Below are 12650 nucleotides of genomic sequence, written 5' to 3'. Positions count from 1 at the left end.
TTTGCTGAGGCTGATAGTTGCCTTGCTGGTTGTTCCTAGGCTGATAACCACTCTGTTGGTTGTTAGGATAGGATTTATGTTGGTAGTTGTTGTACTGAAAGTTGGGCTCTTTCTTGTACCAGCTACCATTGTTGTTGATGAAACACAACTCTTCTTGCCCTTCCAAACCCTCAACTTCATGGACAACATGTGTTGCTTCTTGGTTTGGGTTACCAACAAAGTGCAGCTGCTCTTGTGTGGCTTTATCAGCAAGAAGGATGTCTATCTTATCCTGTAGAGCTTTCAACTCCTTCCTCGTCTGCTTATCATCTGTTCGACTGCTTCTGTCGTGGTCTCCACTGTAGACTGCATCACTCTTTACCATGTTGTCAACCAGCTCCTCTGCATCTTCCTCAGTTCTCCCCAAGAAGAACCCATTGCTAGCTGTATCCAGTCTGGCCCTGTACTTAGGAAGAGCACCACGGTATAATGTGCTCAGCAAGCTCTCCTTAGAGAAACCATGGTGTGGGCATTGAGCTTGGTAGCCCTTGAATCTCTCCCAGTCTTCACTGAAGCCTTCTAAGTTCTTCTGTTGAAAGCTGAAAATCTCATTTCTCAGCTTAGCAGTTCTTGAAGTAGAGAAGAACTTCTCCAAGAATGCTCTCTTGCACTCATCCCAAGTAGTGATAGAGTCGCTGGGTAGAGACTTCTCCCACTGACGTGCCTTATCTCCCAAAGAGAAAGGGAATAACTTCAGCTTCAAGGCGTCCTCTGACACACCATTGGTTTTTGACAACCCACAGTAGCTGTCGAACCTGTCCAAGTGATCATATGGGTCCTCTAGAGCCAAGCCATGATACTTGTTGTTCTCGATCACGTTGAGGAGTCCTGACTTGACCTCAAAGTTGTTGGCTGCCACAGCCGGTGCTCTGATTCCCAGTCTATAACCATGAATGTTGGGGCGGTCATAAGTACCAATGGGTCGAGCTACCCGCGGTTGGTGTTCTGCCCCTTGTTGTGGATCTGCCATATCAACGTCCAATTCCTGCAAGTGGGCTTGTTGCTCTTCTTCTCTTCTAGCTTTAGCACACTCTCTCTCTAAAGCTCTGATGTCTGCTAATATTGGAACTAGGTTTGATGGACCCCTGTTCCTCAAGTTCATACACCTGAAAGTTAAAGGTAGGCGAAGAAGAAGAATCAGTAACAAAACAAAATGAAAATGACTTAGTCTTAAGTAAGTGACTAAATCTCAATGTTCAAATCTACTCAGAATTTGGCAACGGCGCCAATTTGATATTAGGAGTTTTCAAGGCTCCTAAGACAAATGTTGTAGTATAAATGATTGTCGAACTAGTTCTGAGAGATGTGAAAGCACCGAGAATGCAAGTACTCACTTAATCTAAGTGCAACCAATGATTTAGATGGGTTTTAAACTACTACTAATACTAGAAAGCAATAACAGAATGATACTTTCTTGACTAAGGGAAAAGAGAACTCATGGGCATAGGGATTAGACCTTGGGTGATCAAGTATCGAACTAAGGATGACAAATGATCAATCAAACTATCAACCTTAAGCCTAGACACAATTCTAAGCAAGCTCTATGTCTAGATGAATGCTCATTTGCTAACATATCTCAAACATCAAATGTCTTTGGTTGAATAATATGAAAACAATCATTACTAACAAGTCTATTAGCTATTTTAGCACCTTTAACAACAAATGTCTTTGGCAAAGTATACTAAAAGCCTAGGAGAGTTATCTCAGGCATTTCATCAAACACCTTTTGGGTGGGAAATGTCTATTGATCAACTTTTGAGTGGCCAACTCAGAAGATGCATTATGAATACTCTACTAGCAAGGAACAAGAATGATCTACACTAAAACATCCTAGAACTAACCTAATCACCTTTAATCTCCCTAACCCATGAATTCAAAAGGGTGATTACTCACTAATCTCCATGATTCCTCTTAAACCCATATTGGATTTCAGATTAATCATGTAGAGAAAAATATAAGAAATCAACAATAACACAAGAACATAACAATCAAATCCAAGAGATGAACTTCTCAAGAGAGTTTTTGTGTATTTCTCAATAGATCCAAGATAATCTGCCTGCCGGCCACAAAAGATGTTTAAAACATAGGTTTTGAAAAGTAAAAACGTGCATAATGAAATGACCAAAAAGCCCTTGAGTAAACTGAATTCGAGCAAACAATAGGCGCGCAGCGACCTCCAGTAGTCGCTCCGAGAGGTCGCTCCAGGCTTCGGGAGCGACCTGGAGGGGTCGCTGCGAGACGTCGCTCCGGCCCGTTTTCGTGTCTCCGAGCGATGAAAACGCGAGCGACTTCTCTGCGTCGCTCTGGTAAGGTCGCTCCAGGCTTCGGGAGCGACCTCAGTGGGTCGCTCTGAGAGGTCGCTCCGGCTCCATTGTGTTGTCGTCACGCGATAGAAATGCGAGCGACCTCGGGGTGTCACTCTGACCAAGTCGCTCTGGGCTTCGGGAGCGACCTGGAGTGGTCGCTCTGATAGGTCGCTCCGGGTCAGTTTTCAGCTTCCACCGGGATGAAATGGCGAGCGACTTCTCCGCATCGCTCTGGTAAGGTCGCTCTGATAAGGCAGGTCAGAGCGACTTGCTGGTGTCGCTTCGGGAAGTCGCTCCCAACGCTCTGCTCGTCCAATGATCATCTTTACACCTCTTTTGAGCTCCAAACACACCCAAATGTCTCCGAGAACTCCATGTGGTACTCTAATACCTGATAAAGACTTATGTATGCAAAATGCAACATAAACATGGCTAAATCCTAGTCTATATGATCAAAATGCACATGGGTGAATGGATAAAACAATGGAAATATGCAAGATATCAGTTAATTTCTTGTATTGTTTCCGGGTCTCACTAACACGTGGAGATCCGCAATTGGTTCCCTTTTTAATTTTTTTTTAATCAGATAAAACAAAAAAAAAATTTTAAGAAACCCCGTAACAGTTTCAGCGATAAGCATGCCAGAAAATATGGTTTTATGAAAGTGATCTTGATTAGTTTCTCTACGCTGTCTTGTTTGCTCGTGTATAAGAAGTTTAGTAAAAAAAAAATATTATCACAAGATCATAGCTTGTTTATGATAAGATGGGCACCAAACTGTGGATGAATAGTGATAACTGTGTAAGGTGCATGCACGTAAGAAGGAGAAAGCTCGAAGGAGAATCTCTGTAGAATCAAAGCCAGAGCCATCTTTGCCTCCAAGAGAGCAAAATTCTGACCGATGCAAATCCTCGGTCCCCATCCAAAAGGCAAGAAACAAACCTGGTTCTTTGTTGCCTTTGAGATCCCATCTTTGAACCTCTCGGGCTTGAACTCAGCTGCATCATCGCCCCACAGCTTAGTGTCACGATGGATAAGCAGAACAGGTATATTGACTTGAACACCGGCTGGTATTGCCATATCGCCTAGTTTGATCTCTTTGTGGATCGCTCGGTTCATCTGGATGACTGGAGGGTAAAGCCTAAGGACCTCATAAAGAATCATCGTCATCTGTAGGACTCGTTCAACAAAATCATCAAAATGCTATAAAATTATGGTTTGCACATATAACATTTTCAAACTTCTTAGTGTTTTTTAGCATTTTTGAGGTGGCTCATAAGTAACTAAAGAAAATGTAAGAATCTGATGTAGAGGAAACTATGATAGTGAAAAGCCCTACTTTAGTCTTGAAATCCAATAAAAGAAAACATCAACTTGAAAAAATTTGTTTTGTTTGTTTGGTTTAATACTTACAACTTTGAGTTGCTTAATGCCTTCAAGATCGGGGTCTCTATCACCAAAAACTTGCATCACTTCCTCTCGCACCCAAGCTTGCCAGTCTTGATGTTGGCTTAACAAAACCATGGTCCAAGTCAAAAGCACTGAAGTGGTCTCTTGTCCCGCGAAATAAAACAACTTGCAATCTTCAATAATTTCTTCGGTGGTCAGTCCATTTCCTTTAGTTTCACCTGAATTTGATACAAGAAGTAGATCCAACAAATCGTCACTTGGTGTTTCTCCAGCTTTTCTAGCCTTGTCTCTTTTGCTAATGATCCCTTTTAGTATAACTTGGATTTCTGTAACTATTGTCTTTATCCTTGTAGCATTCCTTGTTGGGATATGCCTACGCCAAGAAAAAAATGAATTGTAAAATTCAGTTCTGCATTGACAAAAGTTTGAGTGATAGTATATACAAGCCATGAAACATTATCCTCATTGTCTATTGATTTTGAATAAAAAAATTGTCAATTTATTAGGAATTTCATGTTAAACAATTACTAATCAAGATAATGGAAGCCACAACCTATGGCAAAAAAAATAAAGAAAAAGCTTAGCAAATGAAAATAAAAATTCAGAATACAAGCAATGAACCATCAACTCAATTGATTTTGAATATAAAAACTCCCTCAAAAGTGAGATTTCCAAGATTAATCTATAGTTTAATAGGAATTTAATATTGAAAATAAATAACTATTAATAAAGATAATGAAAGCCACAACCTATGGCAAATAGAGCATTGAAATTCATATAACATAAGAAGATTGTATATTGTGTTAGAAAACAAATCAGTCATGCTAGTATTAGACCAAAACAAGTCAAGTTTCTTACCGATATCCAGGGATGTAATTCTTTCCAAGAGCTTGCATGATGAGCTTTGCTAGTTCCTCTTGTAGTATGAATATCCTCTGTCCTTCTTTATAGCTGCTACCGAAAGCGGTACGAGAAATCACATCCCCGGTTAGATTCACAATCCATGGCCAAACATCAACCTCACAAGAGGACCCTTTATCTGAAACTAACTTTTCCCACTCGCACACAACCTCGCGGCAACATTGATGAAACGTAGGGACCATATTCTATATATACAGGCACATAAGTTGGAATATGATCAACTCATTAGTCAAAAGAAATTTAACTTGGATCTGACATATTAGAAAAGAGAATCTAGAAACCTTGATCTTCTCAAAGTGGAATGCCGGGTTGATGATCCTCCGGTGTTTAGCCCACTTATCTCCATCAGCATTAGCGAGTCCATCAGTTATCAACGCAAGCAAAGGAAACGTGTGAGTCTTTGGGAAATCATAAACTTTGTTATACACTTCTTTGATAAGTTGTGGATTCATTATTGTGATGGATGGTACGGGTCCTAACCATGTGAAAAAGGTATTTCCTGTTGCAGCCACATACATATATCAGGACAATTTACTTATAAAAAAAAAAATCTATAATCCAAACCAAGAAAAACATATCTACCGTAAGTATTGAGCATTTGAAAGGAGTAAGGCATGACAAGTGAAATGAGATCATCCGTTGGTTTCATTGGTCTCGATCTTGCTTCCTTCAACATGCTAAAAGTTCTTCTCACATCTCCGACAAGAGGCGTGTAACGAGTGCCGACAAGACCTTGTTTTCTGAGGTAACTCTCTAGCATCTTAGGCTTAACCCAAACCCACTCCACAATTCTCCATATCCACCACAATACAACAACCATAGCCAATGATGTAAGTAATGTCTCCATTTTCTAATGTTTTTGGTGTATTAAGAGTTTGATAATTTTGATGAAGAAATGCAGGTGATCACATGTCGTTAATATTTATAGAATTTGTGTGTTCGGACAAGTAATTTTCTTGTAACAGTCGAAGTTTTTGCCTTTACTTGGAACCTCACGACCTCTGGCCACATCTGTCTTCCATGCCTTTAACTCTTTTTAATTTTTTTTGTTACAATATAACTTCTTGCCATAATTGTTATTTCGTTTGTTCCACGAAAATAGATTTTTTTTTAAACTTGAGCACACATATCAAGAACACCCTAAATTTGTATAATTAATACATTTTCTATGATTATCAGTTTTAATAGTTAAACCGATACTCCATCTGTTTCATTTTAATTGTTGTTCTAAGTTTATGCATATGGATTAAAAAAACATATGATTTTATATATTTCCAAAACAAAAACACAATTACCTATACACCTAACCATTTTTCAACCAATAAAAAAATAAAGTGCATAATCTTATTAATAAATTTTGCATTAAAACGACACTTATTTTGAGACGAAATGTTTTTCCTATAACGACACTTAAATCGAAACGGAGGGAGTAGTATTTTAATAAGTTTATTTTTTAAATAATAGTTTTATCATTAAATAGTAAAAAACATAGAAAACAAAAAAAGTTATCTTTGTGAAAAAAGTATTTTTAAACACAAAAAATTATCTTTGTGAAAAAAGTATTTTCCAAAAATATTTATCTTTGAGGAAGATCGAAGTAGTACATATATTATTATTAATTACTTGAAACACGAAACTAAATATTTATGATTTAGTTAATGCACTTTCTCTCTACATATCTATACTATATTAAAAGGGTTATATGAGCATCAAAGAGGATGTCCACGTCACACAATAAAATTGACCAATCAAAGATCGTTTTTCTGCCACGTCATCAAGCCCAGCTCCGTTTCTTTGGTTCTTCTTCACGCCTTTCGCGATCCGAGAGGCCATAGATTTGACGTTTCCCTTTTTCATTTTTCCAGATCCCATTTTGCTAGATCAAATCGTGAAACCCTTTGCTTTTCCTCTCTTAATCCACGTTATCCAGTGATCCTAAAAGAAGTGTTATTCTATCTCGAAGGATTCCGATGAGATCTAAACGCAGCGATGGAGGCTTGCCACAGAAAACCTTGCCGTCGCCGGCTCAACCTCTGTCTGAGAACCAGAGAACCGCGGCGGAGGAACAAAGGAGAAACGAGAAGATCGTGAGATTCACAGAACTGAGCCGTGGTATCTGCACGGGTTCTAAGGGAATGAAGGATCGGCCGATACGATGCATGACGTCTTCAGGAACGTCAGAAGGAAGAGGAGATCAGAAGGAATCTGGTTCTCTGGTTCTCAGACGGAGGTTGTGATGAATCACTTGGAACTCTTGGTGGCGTTTGGTTCACTGAAGGATTTTCTTTTTGATGGTTGTGAACAGGTCAGATATGGAAGAGAAGAAGCTTGCAGATAGAGTCAGCGATGAGCAAGTAAAGAGAATTGAATTGATGGTTTCTGATGTTGATGCGAGGGATACCGAAGATGAGGTATTTGAGGAAGCTATCGACAGTTCGAAGCCTGAATCTTTCCAAGCCGATGATGGGTTACACGAGGATTTGCCTTCAGAGGAAGTGAAAGTGCCAGAGGTTAATGGAGAGAGCCATGGTGAGGCAAACCTGCAACATATAACTACGGGAGAGGCTGTACCAGGTTTTGTGACTTCCCAAATGAATGGTGATGAAGGGGAAGCAGGTGCAGGGAATGTCAGTGAGACAGCTACACTTTCTTTTTCTGAATATGGAATCGTCTCCCCTGAGAAGAAAGATGTTCTCCACTCCTTCGGGTAAGCTTTTATGGTTTCATTTTCAATGAATTCTTCTTCTATGTATATCTTTGAAAATAGACGAGTACTCTATAGTTTGTGGTGATAATCCTGAGCTATTGTTTTGTTTCTACTCTATTTTATTGTTAGGGTTGTTGGAATTTATATCAAACCTTAAGTCTTTTTGTTTGATTGGTGCAATGATTGGTGATTTCGTTTTGGTTATGCTTCTGAGCAGGTCAGAGAAGGAAGAGAAGAAGCTTGGAGACGATAGAATCATCCATGACCAAGTAGAGAACAATATATTACTGGTTTCTGATGTTGTCTTTGTGGAAGCTATTGTCGGTTTCCAAGCCGATGATGGGTTGCACGAGGATTTACCTTCAAAGGCAACTCCTGAACATTCCATGGATGATCTGGAAGAAGAGAATAGCAATGACAAGGAAGTGAAAGATTCCAAGGTTAGTGGAGAGACCCATGGGGAGGCAAACCTGCAACATATAACTGAGGGAGAGGCTGCACCAGGTTTTGTGACTTCCAAAATGAATGGTGACGAGGGGGAATCAGGTGCAGAGCAGGATGCTTTATAAAAAAGCACAAGAATAGATTGAATCATCAAAAGCTTGAGAATTGTGAACCAGAAAGGAAAGCAGCCGACTTTAGGTAGAGTACTCGGCCTTTCCTCAGTCTTGTGGAGAAGAAATGGTTGGCGTTTCAGGTCTTCTTCTCTGTCTTGCATCACTTTATTTGAGGCTTTTTTATAAAGCATCCTGTTTACTGAACTTTGGTTTTTTTCTGTAACAGAGAAGAACAAAAGTTAATAAAATTTACTCAAACTTTTGTTTTCTTTCAGAGTGGATCAGCACAAGAACAGATTGAATCATCAAAAGCTTGAGAATTGTGAACCAGAAAGGAAAGCAGCCAACTTTAGGTAGAGTACTCGGCCTTTCCTCAGTCTTGTGGAGAAGAAATGGTTGGCGTTTCAGGTCTGATCTCTGTCTTGCATCACTCTATTTGAGGCTTTTTTTTATAAAGCATCCTATTTACTGAACTTTGGTTTTTTTCTGTAACAGGGTAGATGAGACATACAAATTTCCGTAAAATTTTCCTTTCGCAGTGTTGTACTTTGCATTTAGCTTGACATTTGTACATTAACAAATTAGATTTAAATTTACATAAGGTTCTTTGCATGATATTTCTCTCTTATCTGTCTTTATTTTCATTGCAGGCTTCACTTGAATCTGAGATGATAAAGCCACAACTGATCTGAAACTCTTTGGTGTCAATCTAAAGGTACATTCCCCTCTTTTTGCAGCTTGGATCGATCAATGTTCTAACTGCTTACGTTGCCATTTTGTCTGAGGTCATTCATTTTTCGTTTTCATTTTCCAAAAGCTATTGGAAGACAATCTCCCGCTTAACAGAGTATACAAATTAAAAGATGTGTCTGCTGCTCCAATTCGTTTCTTTCAGTGACATGAAGGGGTCGTTGGTCGGATTTCACTGAGTATCAAAACGAAGCTCCAAAAGCAGAAGTTACACGATGAAGAATCTGGAGCGAAAGACGAGGAGATAGAGAGGAAGATGGAGATTGGGCAAAGGGTTTAAGCTCAGCTTGGTTGTCTCGAGGAAGAGACTAAGCGCATTGCCTTGATCCGTGAGGTATATATGAAAACTAATCATCCCCATTTTAAAATCTTATTTAGTTTTTTTTTTTAATGTGTACTTGAATTTTTATTTCACGACTTGGCAATTGTGTTGAAAAGAAAGAAATATACTTTTCTTTTGGGTTTTGTGTGATTTGTTCCGTAACTTTTGTGTTAGGTGAAGTGATCAATATCACGAAAAGCTGGATTTAGTCTGGTTCCTAGGGCTTAGATGAGTTTTGTGGATCAAATCTCTTTCTTTTTTACGAGAGGAACCATTTGATTCTTCTCAGTATTGTAATGTTTGATCTCTAAGAAGCTCTATGGTTGAATTGCATACAGAAGCTTAGCATGATAACGAGTAGAAAGAAGTTGCATTGGTCAGGAAGAAGATTGATTTTGTCAACAAAGAATTCTCAACAAGCCAATCTGTAAAGCTACCACCACCAGCAAAGAATCCTCAAGGTGATCTAGAAAAGGTGAAACGAGGCTTGAGAAAAATACATAATCCTGTTATTGAGAATTCTGTTCAACCTTGACAGGTTCCAAAAAAGAGGAGATTGAGTAGCCAAATCCAGGTTGAAGAGAAAAATGATGAAATCAGACTGTGGTGGAACATCCTGAGGAATTAAAACAAATTGATAGTAATCAGAATAGTAGTTCGGGAGTAAGCTACAAGCAAGCTACTAAATCTGCGACAGCAAGCTGAGGCTACATGGCACTTCTTCCCCTCGGCAACAAGGGTCCGAGAAAACCACTAGACGTTACTCGCTACCATATTCAGGTAATAATGCAAGAGTTACTTCTGGTTTTTCTGAAACAACAGGAGTCTCAGACTCGGGCGGCAACACCATCTTTTATCCTATGCAAATATGTTTCTCCGGTTACCTGATCATATAAATTTGTTTCTGTGTTGTGCGAGCAGACAAATCTTTAAACATGAACATGTTTTTTTTAGAATTGAATATGAACATGTTACCAACGCCTTATTCCTTTTTTTTAGTTCTTACAGCACGTGATGGTGGACAGAAAATATTTTGCAGTGTGGAATGATCAACAGATTTTAGTGATACATCAATTGGTGTTGCACATAAAGAAAGCATTTGTGATGCGGCAAATATATTTGTGTTTATTTTTTAAGAAGACGTTTTAAAGTGGACTCTAATAAAATATGCCAAGAGAAAATAGAAAGTGATCTTCCAAGAGATTTAAGGTTGTAAGGTTCAGTTTTGTGAAGTGATTTATGAAATTGATTCCAGAGATCCTGTGGAAGCTTTACAAGAAGAGGAACCACGGCCTTCTCTCAACGCCCATATCCAAAATATTCAACTCATGCTCTTGAAGATAGGAGATCACAAGGTAGCCTTTCAAGCTAGAGAGGAGAATAGAGTGGCAGACAAAATTGCAAAGGAAGATCTCTTTTGAGAATAATGTCCCTATATTGTATTCTGTTGCCAAGTTGGTTAAATGTCTTAGTGAAGAGTGATAGTGTGTAAAACTATTTGGTTAATGAAAAGTATGAAGGTTGAGCCAAATAAAAGAAAGTGATTAATATATTAACATCTAAATATGGAATAGTGTTAGTTTTGATGATAGTTATGCCAAGTTGAAACAATATTTTTGTTTTGGCGTACTCTTCACATTTTTTTTTTCAAGTAAGCAAGTCGCGCATATGACAAACTACCATCAGTTTAACAGTTTAGTAAGAAAATAATTTTGCAAATTAAATAATTTAATTATCTATCTCTCTAACAGTTACAGTATTGTGATGTTACATCATTTTAAAAAGTGGTGATATATGAAAGAAATGAAACCAGTAGAAAATAAATATTTGTTACAGCATATTGTAAATCATTGCATTTCAAAATTTAAATTAACTTTAAAAGTGACTTAAATTACTGATTGTAGAGAAGACTTTACATACAAGAAAAGAGCAAAAATACAAAAGTTAGTTTTTCATGTTGATCAAAAAGAAAAATAATTTTATATAAGCTGACCAAGTCATCTAAAATTATATTAATTTCATCATAATTAAATATGAACAACATATATATTCCACACCAACAGCTATACTTTATAGCAAAAGGCAAAACCATGTCATGAAATTATCTCCAAACTTCTTCCCTCCCCTAAGACTTTTTCCTAAGCTAAGACAACGAAAAACATTGACAACAGGTCAGGAACGAAAAGTATATCCAAGACAAAAAACAGAACTTTTCTCCTTGGACGGGAAAATATGATTTCATGGATATGACGTAAAAAAAATAAAATTGTGGTTTTGGTGAGAAAATCTGATTTTGCAGTTTTAGCAGAACAATCCAATTTTTCGGTTTTAACGGAACAATCAGATTTTGCGGTTTTAGCGGAAAATCCATTTTTGTGGTTTTATCGGAAAAATCCAAGATATTACGGTTTTTGCACGACAACGTGATTCCATTTTTAGCGAGGAAAATTAATTTTACTATTTTAGCGAAAAATCCAGTTTTACGGTTTTGGCGAAAAAATTTTGTTTCAAGGTTTTCGGAGGAAAATTTGATTTCCGGTTTTGGATGGAAGTTTGCTTTTTGTGGTGGAAAAATTGATTTCGTGGTTTTGACTGAAAATTTTGATTTTCTCGGCTTTGGCAAAAATATTCGATTTTGTGGTTCTGGCGGAAAAAAGAATTTGTTTTTTTAGCGGGCTAGAAATTTTATGTTAACGATTTTGGCGGGAAGATTCAAGTTCACAGCTTTGGCGAAAATTTCAATTTTGTAATTTTGGCGGAAAATTTTTCTCTTGCGGTTTTGACGGGAAAAAACAATTTTTTTTATTTTGGCAGTAATTAAATTTCAATTTTTTTATTTTATCGAGAAATACAATTTGCGGTTTTAGAGGGAAAATCTAATTTGCTGTTTTAGATGAAAATCCGATTTGCGGTTTGGAGAAAAAATTTAATTTTATGGGTTTGCCGAAAAAATCGAATCTGCGTTTTTTCGAAAAAAAAACAGCTAAAACCTCATTTTCCATAATCAATCTTTAAATATTTTTATAATATTTTTAAAAAGTGTTTTTTCTTTCAAATAGTCTTACATTAAAAATAAATATTAAAAACAGAAGATCATATATCATTTTAAATTGGTCAAAACAAGTTTAAATGAGTCAATGTAATATTTGAGGGTCTAAATGAAAAATTCTAATAGATCTATTTTAAAATTAATCTAACGGCATAGCTTTTGAATGGAGTGTGTCTTAATTTTTTTTTTTTTTTACAACATGGGATGTGTCTTAAATGGGGTGGGTTTCCCCATTTTAACATCCATATACTCCAATGTAAAGAACATTACCATTAGATTATTTTGGTTTGACATTAGAAGTTCGGTAGCTCATATAAATCTAACACCATGTTATGTTGTTAAAGGTTTCGGAAATTAGTAAATTAATAAAAATGTAGCAATCAATAATGTGAATTTATTATAGTATATATTGTAATCAGTCTAAGTATAAAAATATATTTATATTCAGATACAAATTATAAAATAATTTAAATTTAATTAAAATATATGGAAAATAACCCGGGCGTAGCCCGGAAAAATCTCTAGTATATCTAAAGAGATTAAAGGAAATGCAAGAAAACAATTAAAAATCATTTTTCCAACATTAATG

General features: G+C 37.1%; 2 protein-coding genes and 1 non-coding gene across 7 annotated transcripts; 2 read left to right on the top strand and 1 right to left on the bottom strand.

The window, feature by feature from the left end:
- The first annotated feature begins 494 nt into the window (after nucleotides 1-494).
- Nucleotides 495-601, top strand: LOC125584705. The gene has a single exon (XR_007321614.1). It is a non-coding gene; the product is annotated as a small nucleolar RNA R71 (small nucleolar RNA).
- A 1440-nt stretch (nucleotides 602-2041) lies between these two features.
- On the bottom strand, nucleotides 2042-5674 carry LOC106387085 (cytochrome P450 72A15). Its single transcript, XM_013826894.3, has 5 exons — nucleotides 5259-5674; nucleotides 4958-5175; nucleotides 4614-4861; nucleotides 3759-4128; nucleotides 2042-3515 (listed from the first exon to the last, which is right to left on the bottom strand). Exons 1-5 carry the CDS (start codon nucleotides 5521-5523, stop codon nucleotides 3090-3092), a joined length of 1527 nt encoding a protein of 508 aa, XP_013682348.1. The 5' UTR covers nucleotides 5524-5674; the 3' UTR covers nucleotides 2042-3089.
- A 113-nt stretch (nucleotides 5675-5787) lies between these two features.
- LOC106387086 (translocase of chloroplast 132, chloroplastic-like) lies at nucleotides 5788-10974 on the top strand. Of its 5 annotated transcripts, none has more exons than XM_048753051.1 (9): nucleotides 5788-6906; nucleotides 6982-7383; nucleotides 7601-8080; nucleotides 8216-8348; nucleotides 8436-8459; nucleotides 8591-8655; nucleotides 8836-9024; nucleotides 9351-9473; nucleotides 9551-10974. In XM_048753051.1, the coding sequence occupies exons 1-3, from the start codon at nucleotides 6647-6649 to the stop codon at nucleotides 7950-7952; spliced, it is 1014 nt and encodes a 337-aa protein (XP_048609008.1). In that variant the 5' UTR covers nucleotides 5788-6646; the 3' UTR covers nucleotides 7953-8080; nucleotides 8216-8348; nucleotides 8436-8459; nucleotides 8591-8655; nucleotides 8836-9024; nucleotides 9351-9473; nucleotides 9551-10974. The 5 variants fall into 5 exon arrangements, with proteins under 5 accessions (XP_048609008.1, XP_048609010.1, XP_048609006.1 ...); XM_048753053.1 differs by having other exon boundaries at nucleotides 8758-9024; XM_048753049.1 differs by having other exon boundaries at nucleotides 8436-8655.
- The last annotated feature ends 1676 nt before the right edge of the window (nucleotides 10975-12650 follow it).

Source organism: Brassica napus, chromosome C3 (genome assembly GCF_020379485.1).
Source record: "Brassica napus cultivar Da-Ae chromosome C3, Da-Ae, whole genome shotgun sequence".
Classification (NCBI taxonomy): Eukaryota; Viridiplantae; Streptophyta; class Magnoliopsida; order Brassicales; family Brassicaceae; genus Brassica; species Brassica napus.
The sequence above is the reverse complement of the archived record's forward strand: the minus strand, read 5'-3'. Positions and strand labels throughout refer to the sequence as shown.